Source organism: Schistocerca gregaria, chromosome 4 (genome assembly GCF_023897955.1).
Source record: "Schistocerca gregaria isolate iqSchGreg1 chromosome 4, iqSchGreg1.2, whole genome shotgun sequence".
NCBI classification, from domain to species: domain Eukaryota; kingdom Metazoa; phylum Arthropoda; class Insecta; order Orthoptera; family Acrididae; genus Schistocerca; species Schistocerca gregaria.
In genome coordinates, this window is record NC_064923.1 from 714,639,167 (window position 1) to 714,659,094 (window position 19,928).

Below are 19,928 nucleotides of genomic sequence, written 5' to 3' on the forward strand. Positions count from 1 at the left end.
GGTATAAAGAAAATCTACAATTATTTGGTAAAACACGAGAGATAGAGATAGAGAGAGAGAGAGAATTTACCGTACAGTACCTTATGAAGCTTTTTATGCATTCCACAGATCTCTTCTCAAAATATACTGACTGCAAACCATCCTGCACGGCCGTTAAAGAAGGAATGGCACGCAGCTTTGTGAAAAATTTTTCAGCACGCACTTTTAAAATACTGCTGTGTGTATGTATCGTAGTTGTGTTAAACACCAGTTCCAAATCACAATATAATGAATTGCTGTAGATCCTGTATTTTTAAAAAAAAATATTTTTTACTATTGCTTCCTCTAATACATATAGGTATTATAATTATAAAACTAAAATACCTAGAAACATGAAGGAGAAAAGTCAAAGTATTAGAAGATTTGTGTGCTACAAAATTAAATTAAACAATAATGTTTCTCCATAATCAAAGTTTCTTCTTCTTCTTACTACTGAAGGTATTAAGTATAGTTTCCCCACAAATTATGTTTCTTGGACCTTCTGCTCAGCAGCACTGATAATGCCACCCACAGAGTCATTTTCATTGTCAAGCCCTGTATCTACACAATATAAAATAGTATCTGGCTTAGCAGACTTTGAATACTGCAACTGACTTTAACAAACAAGGTACTAAGTTGATTTCAAAAATATTTCTCTGCCCACACTACCAATAATTTGGTCCGGATATGTTTTCTTGTAATTGCACTGTATGAACCCAGCCCTGGCTAGATTAAAGGCATTGTTTAGGAAGATTTTGTAACCTTTGGTTACTCTTCCACAACAAAAACCATCTCGCTGAAAGTGCCCATTCCTTCACATATTCTCTTTATATGACTCATAACCTTGCCAATATTTCTCTTTTTCATTCAGATTCCATTAACACATGTGACAAAGTCTGTATCTTTCTTCTAACAAATCCTCTCTGCAAAACAGTTTGGTTTCAGTATGTACACAGAATTATGCTTTGATTTCATCCACTAGTACTTTTGCCCCAACTATAGTTAACATTCTTTGTACTTCTACCTCTTGTCATTTTCTTATCCTCTGAAAATATCTGACACGTGCAATTCTTGTAAAAGAGCTCATATTCTATGCACTTCATTTCCCTGTCTTCTAATATTTGTAACTCTGTCAATACTGAGACCACTTCTATTTATGAAGTACCTTACATCACCCTCTTCATAATTTCAACCTTGTCATACATCACAGCCACCACCAACACTACCTCCGTGCCACTGCCACCACCAACACCACTCTACAGTACATGCAACAGTCCTATTATTCTTTCACCTGTTGCGAAGTGTTATGTAGTTAAGAAACTCAATACTGAAATTAGTTTGTGCAATTTATCATGCTCAATTTTTTAAATGAAAATCCTACAAATGACCTATCATGTACGACATAAAGAATGTCCCATTATACTAAAATACAAACAACTTCGTAAAAAAATTATAAGGCAGTTAGTATTGCAACACAATCACTATGAAGTACAGCTGCAGCAAAATGAAATAAGGTTGTGGTCATTAAAGATGGAACACAAGCATCTGTTTCATAACGATGGGGCACAAATTCAGTCGTCGACTTCCTGAAGGAAGTAGCATATCTTCCCCCTGAAGTAACAAATGAAAACTGCAAAAAACACACACTCAGGAAATTCAAACAGGGATTTTAAACCAGTTGCTCTTGGACAGTAGTTCTGAGTCTCAATCATTATGTCAGCAAGGTTAGCTATAACTTTGTTTCCTGTTCAAACAATGGAAAATCCAGGATGGAATGTAACCACAAGGATTACGTGGTAGAAGGACTCCGTCAGCTGTCAGATGCTTCCACCTACAAACCATGCCACAGTGATCCCATTCCAGTAATCCATCAGGATCTCCAGTCACTACTCAAATCCTAGGCCCATCCCAGAACCTCTCCCCAGAGTCCATCTCTCTACTTACCCCTACCACTCCCCACACTCCTACCTTCTACAAACATCTTGAAGTCCATAAACCCAACCACCCAGTATGTCCCATTGTGTCCAGTTACTGTGACCCCACTGAGAGAATCTCTGCTCTCTCAGACCAACACCTTCAACCTATTACCCGGAACCTATCCTCCTATCTAAAAGATACCATCCATTTCCTCGACCAACTCTCCACAGTTCCTGTCCCTTTACTACATGGTGCCCTGCTCGTCACTATTGATGCCACCTTCCTGTACACTAACATTCCCAATGCCCATGGCCTTACCGCTATCGAACACCACCTTTCCAGACGCCCTATGGATTCCAAACCAACAACCTCCTTCCTAGTCTCCATGACCAACTATATCCTCACCCATAATTACTTCTCCTTTGAAGGCATTACCTACAAACAAATCCACAGTATGGCTATGGGCACCCGCATGGCACCATCCTTTGCTAACCTATTCATGGGCCATCTAGAGGAATCCTTCCTGAAAACCCAGAATCCTAAACCACTCACCTGGTTCAAATTCATTGATGACATCTTTGCTATCTGGACTGAAGGTCAGGACACCTTATTCACATTCCTCCAGAACCTCAACAACTTCTCCCCCCATTTGCTTCACCTGGTCCTACTCAACCCAACAAGCCACCTTCCTAGATGTTGACCTTCACCTCAGAGATGGCTACATCAGTACCTCTCCATATCAAACCTACTAACCACCAGCAAATACCTCCACTTTGACAGCTGCCAACCATTTCATACCAAGAAGTCCCTTCCGTACAGCCTAGCCACCTGTGGTCGTCGCATCTGCAGTGACGAGCAGTCCCTCTCAAAATATACCAAGCGTCTCAATGAAGCCTTCAATGACCGTAATTATCCTCCCATCCTTGTACAAAAACAAATCTCCCATGCCCACCTTTCCAGTCTCCCACCACCTCCCAAAGCCCCACAGTCCAGCCACAAAGGAGCATTCCCCTTGTAACTCAGTACCATCTGGGACTGGAGCAACTGAATTACATTCTCCACCAGGGTTTCGATTACCTCTCATCGTGCCCTGAAACTAGAAATGTCCTGCTCGCCATCCTTCCCATCCCTCCTACCATGGTATTCCGCCGTCCACCAAACCTACACAATATACTCGTCCACCCTTGCACAATCCCTGCTCCCAATCCCTTACCTCATTGTTCATACCCCTGTAATAGACCTAGATTTTAGACCTGTCCCATACATCCTCCTACCACCACCTACTCCAGCCCAGTCACTAACATCACCTATCCCATCAAAGGCAGGGCTACCTGTGAAACCAGTCATGTGATTTACAAGCTAAGCTGTAACCACTGTGCTGCATTCTATGTAGGCATGGCAACCAACAAGCTGTCTGTCCGCATGGACGGCCACCGACAAACTGTGGCCAAAAAATAAGTGGACCACCCTGTTGCTGAAGACGCTGCCAAACATGATATCCCTCGTCTCAATGAAGCTTCACAGCCTATGCCATATGGATCCTTCCCACGAACACTTGCTTTTCTGAATTGCGCATGTGGGAACTTTCCCTGCAATACATCCTATGTTCCCGAACCCTCCTGGCCTCAACCTTCATTAGTCACTGTCCTCACCCATCCGGCCCCCTCCGTTCCCATTCCAGCACTACACAGCTGTCATTTCACTGCCACACCCTGTCTTTTAATTTCTTTTATCTGTTTTTATTTCTCTCCTTTCCGCTACTTACCCCATCCCGCCTCCGCACCTTCTCTCCTGCCCTCCATCTAAAACTGCAACACATCACTGTCTGCCACTCCCACAATACTATCCCTCCCCCTCCCTGTCCCAGCCTTCTCCTTACCCCCGCGCAGTCACCACTCCCATCATGCACTGGTGCTGCTGCTCACAGTGTGGTTTCAGCTCTCTGAGACTGCAGACGTGTGTGCAATTTGCGGTTGCGTTTTTGTGTGTGTGTCTACTGCTGACAAAGGCCTTAATGGCCAAAAGCTATAATTGTGTGAATCTTTTAGCTGTGCCTATCACGACTCAGTATTTCTTTCCTGTACCATTTACACACAGGGCTACATGTGGAAAGTGACTTGCTGTATGTCTCTGTATAAGCAGTTTTTTTTGTATTTATCCATTAAAATTTCATGTGATTGCTACCATCTTGCCTTTCTTCACAATATGCTGAGCACCAGTAATATCACAACTGGTAGTGCAACTATATGAGGATGACGCAATCCAATACAGGGCAGATATAATTAAAACTTTCGCTACTTTACCCAGTGTAGAAGGAAAACTATTTAGTGTATGGTTACCCAACTTTATTGGGATGGCATTCAGACTGTGCACTGCAGCATTTGCTTTGCTAGTACTGTTTGTGTCACAACTTGCTGTCAGGTGCTGGTATTGGTACAGCGACACAGTGCATTACTGTTGCAGACAGTCAACACAGGACTGGACAAGGCAAGCAGAACTTTACTTGTAAATTTATCAGAACAGTAGCAATATTACTGCTGCTCTTCACAAGTATCGACACACTAAAGGAATATGGAGAGGTCCTCATCCACACCGAAGTTGAAGAATATGATTTGGACATTCAAAATAACTGGTGATTTGGGAATTGCTTCACAGACAGGTCGACGGCCAACTGCACCACAAATTATTGAAGAAGTTACTGTTTCCACGACTGAGAATTCTGGGCGCAATGTGAGATCTTCAAGCGGTGCACAAGCTGTGTCATGGCAGCTGAACATTCCACGATCCATTGTTTGAGAAAAGTGCTGCAAGCAATTATGAAATGAGATCTCATCTCCAGTTTCAGGCTGTCACGGATGCACATGGTTGTCACATTGAGCAACATCTTAAACCTTTAACCTATACATGATAACACAACAAGCAAATATTACCCTCTAATGTGGAAACTAAAATGTGTTTCTTTCAACGTTTATTCCATTATTTCTCTTCCATATGTCCTTAAAAATGTTTCCACATGTTACATTGTCTTACAATCACTTGTTTTTCATGGAAAGGGGGGGGGGGGGTAACAAGAGTTTTTAATTAAATCACCCTGTACTTTGCACTCAGCTATCAACTGGCAATGTGCAGAGTGTTGGTCAGAATTCCTCAAATACCGAAAATTCCGATTTGTCCTTCAAGAGATAGTTTTGTTTGTTTCATTTGATAATGCTTCAAAGCATTACCCTACGATGTTAAATGATTCGACTCAGTCCAATGTGTATCATTAATGCAGTTATTCAATGCTACCAAATTCTTACTCCCATTTTATACTTTATGTTGCATATGCCACATTTAAGGCAAATCACTACACAATCAGCAAGTAAAGTGTTTACTGAAGTAGTTTTGTCTCTCCTACCATATACTCAATGATACTTCCACATGGAGAATTTGATGAGTACACATTGTTTTCTTAGTGCTCGTACAAGCTTATCTTTCTGACAAACACATCATTCAGCACAATATACTGTTCTCTACCCCATTATGATTTCTTCAAGCGAAATCACATGCTAGCAGGATATTCACTGTGACTGAATATTTTGGATAATCTCATGGTGTGCTTCCTAGATTTTCATGGCCATCACAAATGATAAAGACAAAATTTGCAGAAGTTATATGATGTGATCCAATAGCTCTGCATCTTATTCTTGACATTTTGCCTGGAACTGTGACAAGCATCACAGATGGTGTTCCACAGGTTTCAAGTGAAAACCAACAATATGTCAAATGTGTGATGGAAGCAAGAGAGCTATGTTTTTAAATCCATGCTGGTTACTAGAGAAAAGAGTCTGTTTTACAATATTTCCCTTATTATCCCCCATGAATCACAGATGCTGCCAAAGTGGGATGGCCTGCTTGCCTCAGCAATACGCACAGCCATACCATACATATAACCAGAACAGAAAGGTATCTGCAGAGAGGCAGGCTAAGTTCCAGTTTATTAAGAGGGGAAGCACCCTTTTCAGTAGTTGCAAGGGCACCATCTCCCAGTAGGGGCTAATCGGGAGGGGGTTGTCATTAGAAAACACATACCTAGAATTCTACATGTCAAGCAAGGAATATCAGATGCCTTAATCTAGTAGGTATATTAGAGAATTTAAAAAGGAAAACAATTGGTTTGAAGTTAGATATAGTGGGATCAAGTGAAGTGTGGTGGCAGGAAGAACAGGACTTTCTGTCAGGTGAGTAAAGTGTTACAAATATAAAAATAAATAGGGGTAATAGAAATGCAGGTCTAATAATGAATAAGAAAAAAAGAATGTTGGTAAGCTGCTTTGAATAGTAAAGTGAACACATTATCATAGTCAAAATATATACAAAGCCAAACCCACTACGTCTTCTAGCTTCACAGATGATGAAGGAATTGAATGAATGCATGATGAAATAAAAGATATGATTCAGATAGTTAAGGGAGAAGAAAATTTAACTGTGATGAGAGATGAATTCAAATCTGACAACAGGAAAAGGAAGAAACTGCAGAAAATGGAGTGCAGGAAAGGAATGAAACAGGAAGCCACATGCAGGAATTTTGGATGGAACATGGTTTGATCATTGATAACATTAGGTTTAAAAATCATCAAAGAGGGGTTTATACATGTAAAATGCTTGGAGACAATGGACAGTTTCAGATTTATTTTATAATCATAAAACAGGGATTTTAAAACCAAATTTTAAACTTCAAGTCATTTTTAAGGGTGGATGTAGACTGTTTATGAACTGTAGATTAAAACTGAACAAGTGGTAAAAATGATGGAAATAAAAGAGATGGGATTTGGATAAATTGAAGGAACATGTAGTGGTTGGGCAATACAAAGATGGCAGTAGGCAATGATTCACCAAAATAGGGGTAAAGAACACAATGGAAGAAGAATGGATAGCCTTCAGAGATGTAATAGTTAAGGTAGCAGAGGATGCAATACAAAAAAAGACAAGGCCTGGCAGAAATACTTAGATTACACAGAGATACTGAATTTAAAGCAATGGAAATTCCTCATTGGAATATCAATAACATACAGAAAAAATAGAATTCTACTTACAGTAAAAGACGAGACATTAAGTTGCAGACAGGCGCAACTGAAAGACTATTACACATCAACTTTCAGTCACAGCCTTCGTCAGAAAATTAAACACACACATTCATTTGCACAAGCCAGCACACCTCACGCATATATGACCACCATCTCCTGCAGCACGGACAAGAGTGTAGCTGTCCTTTAGAATGGAAGCAGCAATCTGAAGAAGGGGAGGAAGGGAAAGGGGAAGGGACAGCAGTGTATGGATCGGGAAGAGAAGAGTCTTGTCTGATGGAGCAGGCAATGTTGGGAGGCTGAGGGACAAGGTGGTGGGGATGGGAGGTGGGGAGGGGGCAAAAAGGAGAGAAGATGGGATGGGGAAAGATGGGTGGGTGCATTGGCAGAGGGCGGCACACAAAGAGGGTGGGAGATGAGACTGGTGGAGAGGTGATATGCCAGTGGTGACAGAAACTGTTGGGTGGAGGTTGGGGGGACAGTAAATTACCACAGGTTGAGGCCAAATGATTTCAGGAGCAGATTTCATTATGAAGCAGCCACTGAAATCAAGCACGCTATGTTCAGCTGCATGTTGTGGCACAGGGTGCTCTACTTTGACTTGGCCACAGTCTGGTAGTGGCTGTTCATCCCAATGGACAACTTGTTGGTAGTCAAACCAACATTGAAAGCTGTGTAATGATTGCAGCAGAGCTGGTATATGTATGACACAGGTGCCTTCACAGTTGGTCCAACCTCTTATAGGGTTGGAGAAGCCTGTTATAGGGTGGGTGGATTGGGCAGTTGTTGCACCTGGGTCTTCCTCAGGGAAATGATCCCTGTGGCATGGGGTTTGGATTGGGAGTGGGATAGGTATGGACTAGGGTGTTGTGAAGATTGGGTGGGCAATGGAGCTCCTAGCTTTAGGACGGGAGGGAAGGATCATGGGCAGGATGTCCATCATTTCAGGACATTATAGCTAATCAAAGCCCTGGTGAAGGATGTGGTTTACTTATTCCAGTTTGGGGTGGTATTGGGTGACAAGGGGGACACTCATTTCTGACTGGTTCTTGGAGTTGGTGGGAGTAGTAGGGGCAAGCGGGGGAAATGGCATGAGATATCTTTTGGCAGATTGTGTCTGGGGGACAGTGTGTCTGTGAAGGCCTTGGTGAGACCCTCAGCATACTTGGCAAGGGAGTTCTTGTTACTGTATATACACTGTCCCCATCTGGCCAGGCTCTATGGGAGACATTTTTTGTTGTTGAAGGAATGACAGCAGTCAAAAATGCAGGTACTGTTGGTTTACTGTGGACACAGATATGGACGGATCCATCAGAGAGGTGGTGGTCAACATCTAGGAAGGTTGCGCACTGGTTTGAGGAGTGAAGCGCATGGGAGAGGCAGTGTTGAGATTGTGAAAGAATGAAGACAGTGTGTCTTGGCTCTGAGACCAGATTATGAAGATATCATCAATGAACCTGAACCAAACTACGGGTTTGGTATTTTGAGAGGCTAGAAAGGTCTCCTCTAGACAGCCCACAAGAAGGTTGGCATAGAAGAGTGCCTTGCAGGTGCCAATGGCTGTGCCACAGATTTATTTGTATACCTTCCCTTCAAAGGAGAAGTAGTTGTGAGTTAAGATAATGTTAGTAAGGTGAATGAGGTAGTGGGTTTAGAGTCCAAAGGGCACCTGGAATGATAGTGTGCAATAGTAATAAGATCATGGGGATGAGGGCATCTGTCTATATGGAAGAGATGTCAACAGTGATGCGTAGGCATCCAGGAGGCAAAGGGGTTAGGGGATGGTGGAGAGTCAGTGAAGCAAATGATATCTTTGACATGGGATGCTAAATTAAGGGCAATTGGTTCGATAAGGAGGCCCAAAATTCTATCAGTGGGGCCACAATACCCAGCCACAAAGGGTGGTCCCGGACTGTTGCATTTGTGGATCTTTGAGAGCATGTAGTAGGTGTGTGTGTGGGGGGGGGGGGGGGGGGTGGCATATGGATGAGTAGGGAAATAGATTCATGGAAGAGGTTCTGGAAAGGGGCTAGGACTGTAAGCAGGGATCAGAGGTTATGTTCTACTTCAAGGATGGAATCACTGAGGCAGAGTTTATAGGTGGAGGTGTCAGATAAATGGCAGATGCCTTCCAGCAGGTAGTCACTGCAATTCCTAACAACAGTGGTGGAATCTTTGTCTGCAGGTAGCACGATTAGGTCAGGACTGCAATTACAAAAATGTTTCAGGCTATTATGCTGTAGCTGAATGGATTTCTTGTTAAAATCCATTGCTTAGGTCAGGGTTTGTTTTGAGCTTGTGTATGTGTGTCCTTTCTTCTGCTGAACTGTTGGTCTTCAGAGGAAGGAACCTGGGGAAGGATGGTGAGGCAAAGTCAGAAGTAAGGCATCCTTGGAATATGACCAGCAGGTAGGTAGGTGGGAGTGGGTGATCACAGTTGGATGGTGGTATGAACTGGGAGAGGCAACATTTAATCTTGGGATTAGGTTGGCTTTGGTTGACGGGATTTGATGGCAAAGAAGTGTTTCTATTGCAGGGATCAGGAGAAGTAGAGTAGATCTTTGACAAGTTCTGTATGGTTAAATTTGTATGTAGAGCTAAAGATGAGGCTGAGGGCTGTAGGGCTGAGGGTTTCGGTGGAAAGGTTAACAGTAGTGTTATGGGAATGTTTCAGCTCTATGTTTGGTGGAGTTTTGGTAGAGACTTTTTGAAGGATGTGCAAGTTGAAAAGGTCAGCTAGGCATGGTTTGGGTGTCATGAGGGCTGACAAGAAGGAATACTGTGGGTAGGATAGGGGTTGGATAGTGGTGCCCTAGGCAGCAGCAGGATGTCAGCAGGTTATGTAACTTATGGAGGTGATGTCTGTAGTGCTCCTCCAGGTGCTGGAGAGCAAAGGATTCAATTTCAGAGATGTGATGTTTGTAGCAGGGATTGCACAGTAGCAGTATCTTATGGAGAGAGCAGAGGTGGTTCTGGGATGCCTGTGCCATGGAAATATGTTTTTGCAGTGAGGGCCTGTGATTGATAGAATGTGAAAAGGTGAAGGTTCTTGTTAAAGGAGGGGGTGGGATCCAGAGAAAGGAATTTTTATGGTTAGGCCATTGGTGACATTCCACAATTTAGGCAGCACTTAACAAACAGGATGTGAGACTGGATTTAAGCCAAGGAAAGCGATACTTTTCTGAACTGGCGCAGAAAGAGGGTGCAGGAGTGCACTGTTGCAGGAATGGCAAGGGGAAACGGGAATAACGCAGAAAAGGGTAAAAGTAGGTGTTGGATGGTTGTGAGAGGAGATGGATAACAGAAAAAACACACAAAAAATACATAAAGAAAAGGAAAAACATGTACAGGGAAGGAAAAATATGCAGCACAAAAATGTAAAAATATGTACAAATGCATTAAACCATGTGAAACTACATAAAAATACACACAAATATGTTAAAAACGTACAGAAATGTGGGACAAAAGGAACAGGTGAGGTACAGTTGCATGTGTAGTTACAATAAGTAGAGAGGGGGAAGGGGGATCAATCAGATCAAGGGTCACAAGTTGTGTGGCATGGTTAGGTGTGGAAAAAAAATACTAAAATGCACGAGGATGAGGAAGGAAGTGGGATCAACAGGAATAAATATAAATATAATTATCAGTGGGAGTAATCTGTAGTATCAGATGCTGCATCAATATTCTGCACTGCCACTTAGCCATGTGTTGTGTGCAGATGAGATTGTTGATAAAGTGTGGCTTGTAAGAGTATGCGTTTTGGAAGGTGGTGCATAAATGCAGGAAAGTAGAGAAAGAGCAGACACTGATGATAATAATGCTACAGCGAATAGTAACAAAGGAGAACATCAGAGGGTTGTGGAATGGAAGAAAAGCCATTAGGCAAAATCAAACAATGGGAACTCCAGGTTGGAATATCAACAACATAAGGAAAAGATAAATTGCTACTTACTGTAAAAATGACACACAAGCTGCAGACAGTCTTCATCAGAAAAGTAAACACACACATTCATTCACACAAGCCATGTATTGAATGATCTAAGCAGAACCAAGGCCCTTGGAGTAGATGGCTTATTTGTAGAATTATTAAAAACTTTGGGAGAACCAGCCATAGCAAAACTACTCCACTTTAACAACCTTTCTCATGTCCCGACCACACTTTTTATTATTTCCACAATCACTTTAATTCTTTCGACATTATGTCATTTTCCAAGGTACTGCTATGTCAATCATGTAAAATTGTCCATTTAGATACATACTTTGTTAACATTCTCAATCACAAGATACAATGTATCTAATTAACAATTTTATAACAACAAAAACAATCAATTTTTGAGAAAATAAGGTAATTGGATATCTGACTAAAAAAAAAATCTACTCACAAAGTGGTGGCAGAACACACACATAGAAGATTATAATTAGGCAAGCTCTTGAAGCCAGTGACTCTCTCTTCAGGCAGAAGGGTTGAAGGGGACAGAAGTGCTGAAGGAAATGGATTGTAGAGGTCTAGAAAAAGGGGTATATTTTGAGAAAGTCGCCTTCTCATTCTGCTCAGTATGTCTCCCCTGATCCATGGTTCTGGGTTGTTGTTGTTGTGACCTTCAGTCCTGAGACTGGTTTGATGCAGCTCTCCATGCTACTCTATCCTGTGCAAGCTTCTTCATCTCCCAGTACCTACTGCAACCTACGTCCTTCTGAATCTGCTTAGTTTATTCATCTCTTGGCATCCCTCTAAGATTTTTACCCTCCATGCTGCCCTCCAGTACTAAGTTGGTGATCCCTTGATGCCTCAGAATATGTCCTAACAACCGATCCCTTCTTCTAGTCAAGTTGTGCCACAAACTTCTCTTCTCCCCAATCCTATTCAATACCTCCTCATTAGTTACGTGATCTACCCACCTTATCTTCGGTATTCTTCTGTAGCACCACATTTCGAAAGCTTCTATTCTCTTCTTGTCCTAACTATTTATTGTCCATGTTTCACTCCATACAAATACTTTCAGAAACGACTTCCTGACACTTAAATCTACACTCGAAAACTTCCCTGAAATCTATCCCTTTACCTAGACCTCTCCAATTCTTTTCCTTCACCTCTCTTCCGATCCCCTTCAACCCTTCTCCCTGAAGGAGCCACTGGCTCTAAAAGCTTGCCTAATTATAATCTTTTACGTGTGTGTTCTGCCACCACTTGGTGAGTAGATTTTTTTATGTACCCCACTACCTTAATGAACAATTTTGTATGATTGACATAGCACTGCCCTTGAAAATGTCAAAACACACAAGGTGATTTTGGAAATAATACGCTGTGTGGTCAAGACATAAGAAAAGTTATTAAAGTGCACCCAAACAGCTGCTTCCTCTCATAGCATTTTCATGCAAAACTATTTCACCTGGTGTGGAAGATACACAAGATGGTCAAAATACTCTCAAACATCAAGAAGAATGTAATAATTCCAATTCCAAAAAAGTCTGCTGCTGATAGGTGTGTTGTTTTGGTCCTCAATCTTAAGACTGGTTTGATGAAGCCTTGCATGTCACTCTATCCTGTGGAAGCCTCATCATCTCCGAGTAATGACCTCAAACTACATCCCTCTTATAATAAAGTCTCTTTTAGTCAAGTTGTCTCAGACCAAAAATTTCTTTTCTCGAGATTATTCAGTACCTCTCCATTAGTTATTCACCCCACTCATCTCTACTTCAGCATTCTTCTGTAGGACCACAGTCCTTTGATGTTTCTGATGGAAGTGCAATGTCACCAGCAAACCTTACATTTTTATTTCTTCTGCAGGAACCAAAATTCCTTTAACAAATTTTTCTTTAGGTCCTTTACAGACTGAATAAAAACAGAGATAATCTACATTCTCTGATCTGATTTGGTACACTGTCTGCTATCTACACCATAAATTAAATCAGATTTTGAAAATGAAGAAAAAATAATCAAAGAAATTACACTCAGTCATGGTTATAGTTTTACCTAGTTATCTAACATATTTAGGAGAAATAAAAAGACACAGATAATCACACTTCTGTATCATTCTCAGAAAAAAATCACACTGACACCAAATTGGCACACATTCTGCATGTAGGTACGACTTCACAGGTATTCACCACTGAACCAAAATCCAGGAAACATACACCATCTTTCTACACTAGGAATACTGTAGTCCACATTATGTTCAACAATAAAGACAAGCTTACCCCTATAGTAGCGAGTGGAATTTACAACATTTCACACAAATTGTGTGTAGGTCAATCAGGTAAGTCTATGACTACTAGACTGACTGAACATGAAATTAGCTGGAGATTGAGAAAGAAAGACTCCAACTTTTCTGTACATGCTCTGAATGACCAATATCCTCAACATCACTTTGCTGCAGAATTCTAAAACATATTCTGAGTATGAATATAATAAATTTCCTAGAACCCATGTCCATGAATCAGCATGGCTTCGGAAAACATCGCTCTTGCAAAACCCAGCGTGCTCTTTTCTCACACGATTTACTGGGAACTATGAAGGATGGGCAACAGGTAGATTCCATATTTCTAGATTTCTGAAAAGCATTCGGCACAGTACCCCACTGAAATCTGTTAATGAAGGTACGTGCATACAGAATAGGTTCCCAAATATGTGTCTAGCTCTAAGTCTTCATAAGTAACAGAAACCAGTACATTGCCTTCAACAGCAAGTATTCATCAGAAACATGGCTAACATCACGTAAGTGTGATAGGACCGTTGCTATTTTCTATGCACATAAATGATCTGGCAGACAGGGTGGGCAGCAATCTGTGGTTGTTCGTTGATGATGCTCTGGTGTACAGAAAGGTGTCTAAAGTAAGTGACTGTAGGGTGATACAAGATGAACTACACAAAATTTCTATTTGTTGTGATGTATGGCAGCTGGCTCTTAATATGGAAAAATTTAAGTTAATGCAGATGAGTAGAAAAAAGAAATCCATAATGTTTGGATACAGCATTAGTAGTGTCCTGCTTTACACAGTCACATTGTTTAAATATCTGGGAGTAACACTGTGAAGCAATACGAAATGGAATGAGCATGTGAGGATTGCAGTAGGGAAGGCAAATGGTCTACTTCGGATTATTGGGAGAATTTTTGGAAAGTGACGTTTATCTGTAAAGTTGACCACATATAGGATGCTAGTGTGACCTATTCTTGAGCACTGCTCGGGTGTTTGGGATTCGTACCAGCTCAAACTGAAGAGACACTGAAGCAATTCAAGAGGCAAGCTGCTAGATTTGTTACCAGTAGTTTCAAACAGCATGATTCAGGAGCTCAGGTGGGAGTCCCTTGAGGGAAGAAGACATTCATTTTGAAGAACACTACTGAGAAAGTTCAGAGAACCAGCATTTGAAGCTGACGATCCTACTGCTGCCAACATGTATTTAGCATAGGAACCACAAAGGAAAGATACGAGAAATTAGGGATCATTTGGAGGCATATAGACAGTCGTTTTTCCTTTGCTCTATATGCAAGTGGAAAAGGAAAGGAAACTACTAGTTGTGGTACAAGGTACCCTCCACCACTCACCTTATAGTGGCTTGCGGAGTGTGGATGTAGATGTAGACTTAACCCTCAATGATCAAATGAGGCTATCAGCACTTTAGTGTCCTAACCCACAGCACACTGGTTTGTGGAAATGGCCACTGGAAGATACTGATGTTTGCAGAATTGATGTGCAAGTTACTGATTGCAGTGCATAGCAATGATTGTAGTATACATAAAGTGGTATGGTGTCCGGTAATCGGCTATACGTGGAGTTAACTGTCATAGTGGTTTTAGACCAATTTTTGTGTTGGTTAGTCTACTGTTGTTTCGGGGTTCTTGGCTGTAATACACGAAACATGTGGAATAGGCTGTTATTGCTTTACACTCTGTAGTCAAACACTGGCAAGATACACATGAGGTGTTAATGTTCATCACCTGTATCTTCATTTTCAGGGATGGTGTCATCACATGGCTGTGCAAATGTCTTCAAGTTACAGTAATAACCATGGTACACCAGGGGTACGAATTGCAGTAAGGTCATTAAATCAGTCTTTTTCAATGCACTAACAGCGTGTCCATTGGGATATAGTATGTCCAGAGTCTCAATTACTTTCAACCCTCATTTAGTAAAACTGACGTCAGCAAACGGGACATCTGGCTCTTTGGAGTACTTATAAAACACGATACGGGGAGAGGATGCTTTATACTGAAGCCACTGAATATGGAACCAACGCACCCTGGTACTTTGTGTCTTCACTTTACGGTTACATATGTTTCTCTCTAAACGAACTGTGGACATGAAATCATGCCTTGTCATCACTATAGCAGTGAAGGGTGGTTGTTTTCGTACAGTGATAATGACACTGATCCAGTCAGAGGGTGTGTATGTGTCAGGTGAAATTTCCTGTTCTTTGTGGTGATACCGAGGTCTTGGTCACATGGTAGGTATGAATGCCCACTGACTAGGAATTTATGGTGGATTACTTCCAATGCGACGTCTGCATGCAGAACCACAAATTGACACAGTAATGCCATTTTGATATTCCAATTTTGTTTGCCACATTGATCCGAGAACATAAACAATCACTTTGTTTGGATGTTATGTTTAATGTAATGCATAAGACACGATACAATTTCTTGCAGTCCTCAGGTACATACGTCATGTATTCCAAGGCAGTATGTCTACAATTGCCGCCTGTACTAACAGATACCTGTCATAAGTACCGGTGTGGTAAAGTCCTGATCAAATGTAATCACAGTTTTATCGTTATCCTGATGCCTCCCTTCTGCCGCATTGCGATGCATTCCTGTACGGGCGTTCTCGGTCTTTCCTTGGTGTAACTCTCTTTCACATTTCCATTTACCCTTCTCCTCCGCGGTGTCAGCTGCAGTATGTTTGATTTTATAGTGGTCACATTTATGGCAGGAATCACTTACAGGGGGATGAAAGGACAGATTAAATCTTGTATTAAATGTGTGACCAAATATGTAGTATGAGACCAGATCATAATGTTCGGCTTTACATAAATGGTATAGCTTCCCCATGCTCAGGTCTGGTGACAAATACTTCTGATCCACTATTTCATTCATTCGTGCATAATGGCTCCAATCTATGATGAAAACCGTTTTATGAAGTTCTCTACCGCAAACATCTTTGCTATTGGCGTTTCGTTTTTAGCAGGGCAAGCGCCACACTTATCGATGCGTTTGGTCTGGTGCTGCACTTTGTGCAGAAGAACCCTTGTAATCCTACTGTCCGATATCTGCAAAATGTTCTGAAAGAACATTTTACACACCTTCATGTACACTCCCTCTTCATTCTGGAAATGGTATAGGCATGTTGTTACCCACCGCGACTCTGTAGTACCAGAGGAATACGCGCATGCCCTAGGGACTACCTGCACCATAGCAGGAATATATGCTGACTGCAAGTCAAAACTATCTAATGCATATAACACGTCAAATATATGTTGCGGGTACTCAGGTGAAAAATGTTGACCACATTCTGTTTGACATGTGCGTGCTCCGAGGGTAGGACATTTCTTTGGCACTACATTTTCCTTCATGTTAATGTATTCTTTCCCTTCCGATCGCTTCTCTTTTCAAACGTTGCATTCCGGACCCATTTTCTTCCTCTTAGTGGTGCAGTTACTACAATCCCCCTCCAACAGTCCATGGTTGATGTACCTCAAAGGTTCGCAGGAGAGCTTCTGTAAGGTTTGGAAAGTAGGAGAAGGGGTACTGGCAGAAGTAAGGCTGTGAGGACGGGGCGTGAGTCGTGCTTGGGTAGCTCAGTTGGTAGAGCACTTGCCCGCGAAAGGCAAAGGTCCTGAATTCGAGACTCGTCCGGCACACAATTTTAATCTACCAGGAAGTTTCAAACTTTCGCTACTTAACGTTATAATATACACTCCTGGAAATTGAAATAAGAACACCGTGAATTCATTGTCCCAGGAAGGGAAACTTTATTGACACATTCCTGGGGTCAGATACATCACATGATCACACTGACAGAACCACAGGCACATAGACACACGCAACAGAGCATGCACAATGTCGGCACTAGTACAGTGTATATCCACCTTTCGCAACAATGCAGGCTGCTATTCTCCCATGAAGACAATCGTAGAGATGCTGGATGTAGTCCTGTGGAACGGCTTGCCATGCCATTTCCACTTGGCGCCTCAGTTGGACCAGCGTTCGTGCTGGACGTGCAGACCGCGTAGAGACGACGCTTCATCCAGTCCCAAACATGCTCAATGGGGGACAGATCCGGAGATCTTGCTGGCCAGGGTAGTTGACTTACACCTTCTAGAGCACGTTGGGTGGCAAGGGATACATGCGGACGTGCATTGCCCTGTTGGAACAGCAAGTTCCCTTGCCGGTCTAGGAATGGTAGAACGATGGGTTCGATGACGGTTTGGATGTACCGTGCACTATTCAGTGTCCCCTCGACGATCACCAGAGGTGTACGGCCAGTGTAGGAGATCGCTCCCCACACCATGATGCCGGGTGTTGGCCCTGTGTGCCTCGGTCGTATGCAGTCCTGATTGTGGGGCTCACCTGCACGGCGCCAAACACACATACGACCATCACTGGCACCAAGGCAGAAGCGACTCTCATCGCTGAAGACGACACGTCTCCATTCGTCCCTCCATTCACGCCTGTCGCGACACCACTGGAGGCGGGCTGCACGATGTTGGGGCGTGAGCGGAAGACGGCCTAACGGTGTGCGGGACCATAGCCCAGCTTCATGGAGACGGTTGCGAATGGTCCTCGCCGATACCCCAGGAGCAACAGTGTCCCTAATTTGCTGGGAAGTGGCGGTGCGGTCCCCCACGGCACTGCGTAGGATCCTACGGTCTTGGCGTGCATCTGTGCGTCGCTGCGGTCCGGTCCCAGGTCGACGGGCACGTGCACCTTCCGCCGACCACTGGCGACAACATCGATGTACTGTGGAGACCTCATGCCCCACGTGTTGAGCAATTCGGCGGTACGTCCACCTGTCCTCCCGCATGCCCACTATACGCCCTCGCTCAAAGTCCGTCAACTGCACATACGGTTCAGGTCCACGCTGTCGCGGCATGCTACCAGTGTTAAAGACTGCGATGGAGCTCCATATGCCACGGCAAACTGGCTGACACTGACGGCGGTGGTGCACAAATGCTGCGCAGCTAGCGCCATTCGACGGCCAACACCACGGTTCCTGTTGTGTCCGTTCTGCCATGCGTGTGATCATTGCTTGTACAGCCCTCTCGCAGTGTCCGGAGCAAGTATGGTGGATCTGACACACCGGTGTCAATGTGTTCTTTTTTCCATTTCCAAGAGTGTAGAAACTAATTACCTCTTGAGTACCAAACTTGGAAGCATTAATGTCCAGAGTATGGGGTGTATGACTTCCATGCATCACAGCGTCACTGTCCAGTTCCAACTATGGTCACGAGGTGGTGTCATCAGTCATCATGATTCATAGTCTCACACACCTGTCCAGTGCACTTGACATGTGAACATAAGCTTGGGCAAAAGGAGCAGCAGCACTTCGAGAATATCACTGTCTGAAAGGATTACGGCAGGGTACTCTTTCTCCACCTGCTGAGCGGAGCTTGATTAAGTTCAAATCAACTGGAGAACTGGGTGTCGCTCTGGGAAGAGGCTGATGTTCGGATGATCGGTTGCACCACAAGTGGTTGAGGAAATCGCTTTTGCTAAGGTAGACAATGCTGCGCACAATTCCCGATTGTCAGGCAGTATGCGTGCTTTCTCACGACAGTTGACCATTCCATGGTCCACTATACAGAAGGTGCTTCAAACCATTCTCAAATGATATCTGTACTAGATCCATATTGTACAGCAGCTTGCACCGCATGTCGCACAATGATGTGTTGACTTCACTCTCCATTTTCTCGTAAGGATTGAAGTTGATAGGGTCTGGCCCTGGACCATCCTATGGACAGACGAAGCTCGTTTTTCTCTGACAGGTGAGGTAAAGACACAAAATTGCAGTGTGGGAATCTTCACCTCCAGTCACTGTGCATGAAGTTTCTCTGTATGGTGAATGAGTCACAGTATGGTGTAGCTTCACAACTACGTTCATCATTGGCCATTCTTTTTCGAATAGGTTGGTGCTCAAGGACCAAAGACGTGCAGTGTGACAGGCCAGCGTTACTGTGATATACTTTGCCAGCATGTTATACCCACCCTACAGGAGACAGACACACTGAACTCAATAATTTTCATGCAAGATGGGGCCTCATCGCACATTGGTCATGAAGTTCACCTGCTTCTCTGAAACACATTTGGAAACAATCAAATTATCAGCCAATCGTTTCCAAATGTTTGGCTGGCACGATCGCCTGATCTCACTCCCAGTGATTTCCGGTTGTGGGGCTACCTGAAGGAGAAGGTTTACCAGGAGTACATTCACACACATGCTAATCTGAAGCACAGCATATCTAGAGCAGTAGCCACATACCTATGGACAAGCTATGCAGAATGCAATCCTGTGTTTTCAGACTCTTCTGGACACTGATGAGCACAATACTGAGTCCCTTTTGTAGCTGTAATCGCACCGGTATTTAATGGTATTATGTACCGTGTCAGCACATTAAATGTGTTTCAATTGAACTGATACTGCATTATTTCTCTTCCCCATGTCCTTGATATTGATGTTACCAACTTTGTTCCTCGTATGTTAATTAGTTTCCATGTTATAATGCGTTACATAGGTAAAGTTTAATTGTAACCATCCAATAATTCTATCAGAGATGGAAAAGGAATTGGAAGATCAATTGAACGAATTGAATTGTGTCTTGAAAAGAGGTTATAAGATGAAAGTCAACAAAAGTAAGTAAGGGTAATAGTGTCTAGTCAAATCAAATGAAGCAATATTGAAGGCATTACTTCAGGAAATGACACACTGAAA

At 42.8% G+C, this 19,928-nt stretch overlaps 1 protein-coding gene across 4 annotated transcripts in view; it reads right to left on the bottom strand.

The window, feature by feature from the left end:
* The window catches only part of LOC126266917 (uncharacterized), a 174,928-nt gene that overhangs the window by 111,630 nt on the left and 43,370 nt on the right, over positions 1-19,928 (bottom strand). For all 4 annotated transcript variants that reach the window (XM_049971602.1, XM_049971603.1, XM_049971604.1 and 1 more), the window contains exon 3: positions 81-284. In XM_049971602.1, the coding sequence (XP_049827559.1) occupies positions 81-284 (204 nt within the window). The remainder of the gene's footprint in view (positions 1-80; positions 285-19,928) is intronic.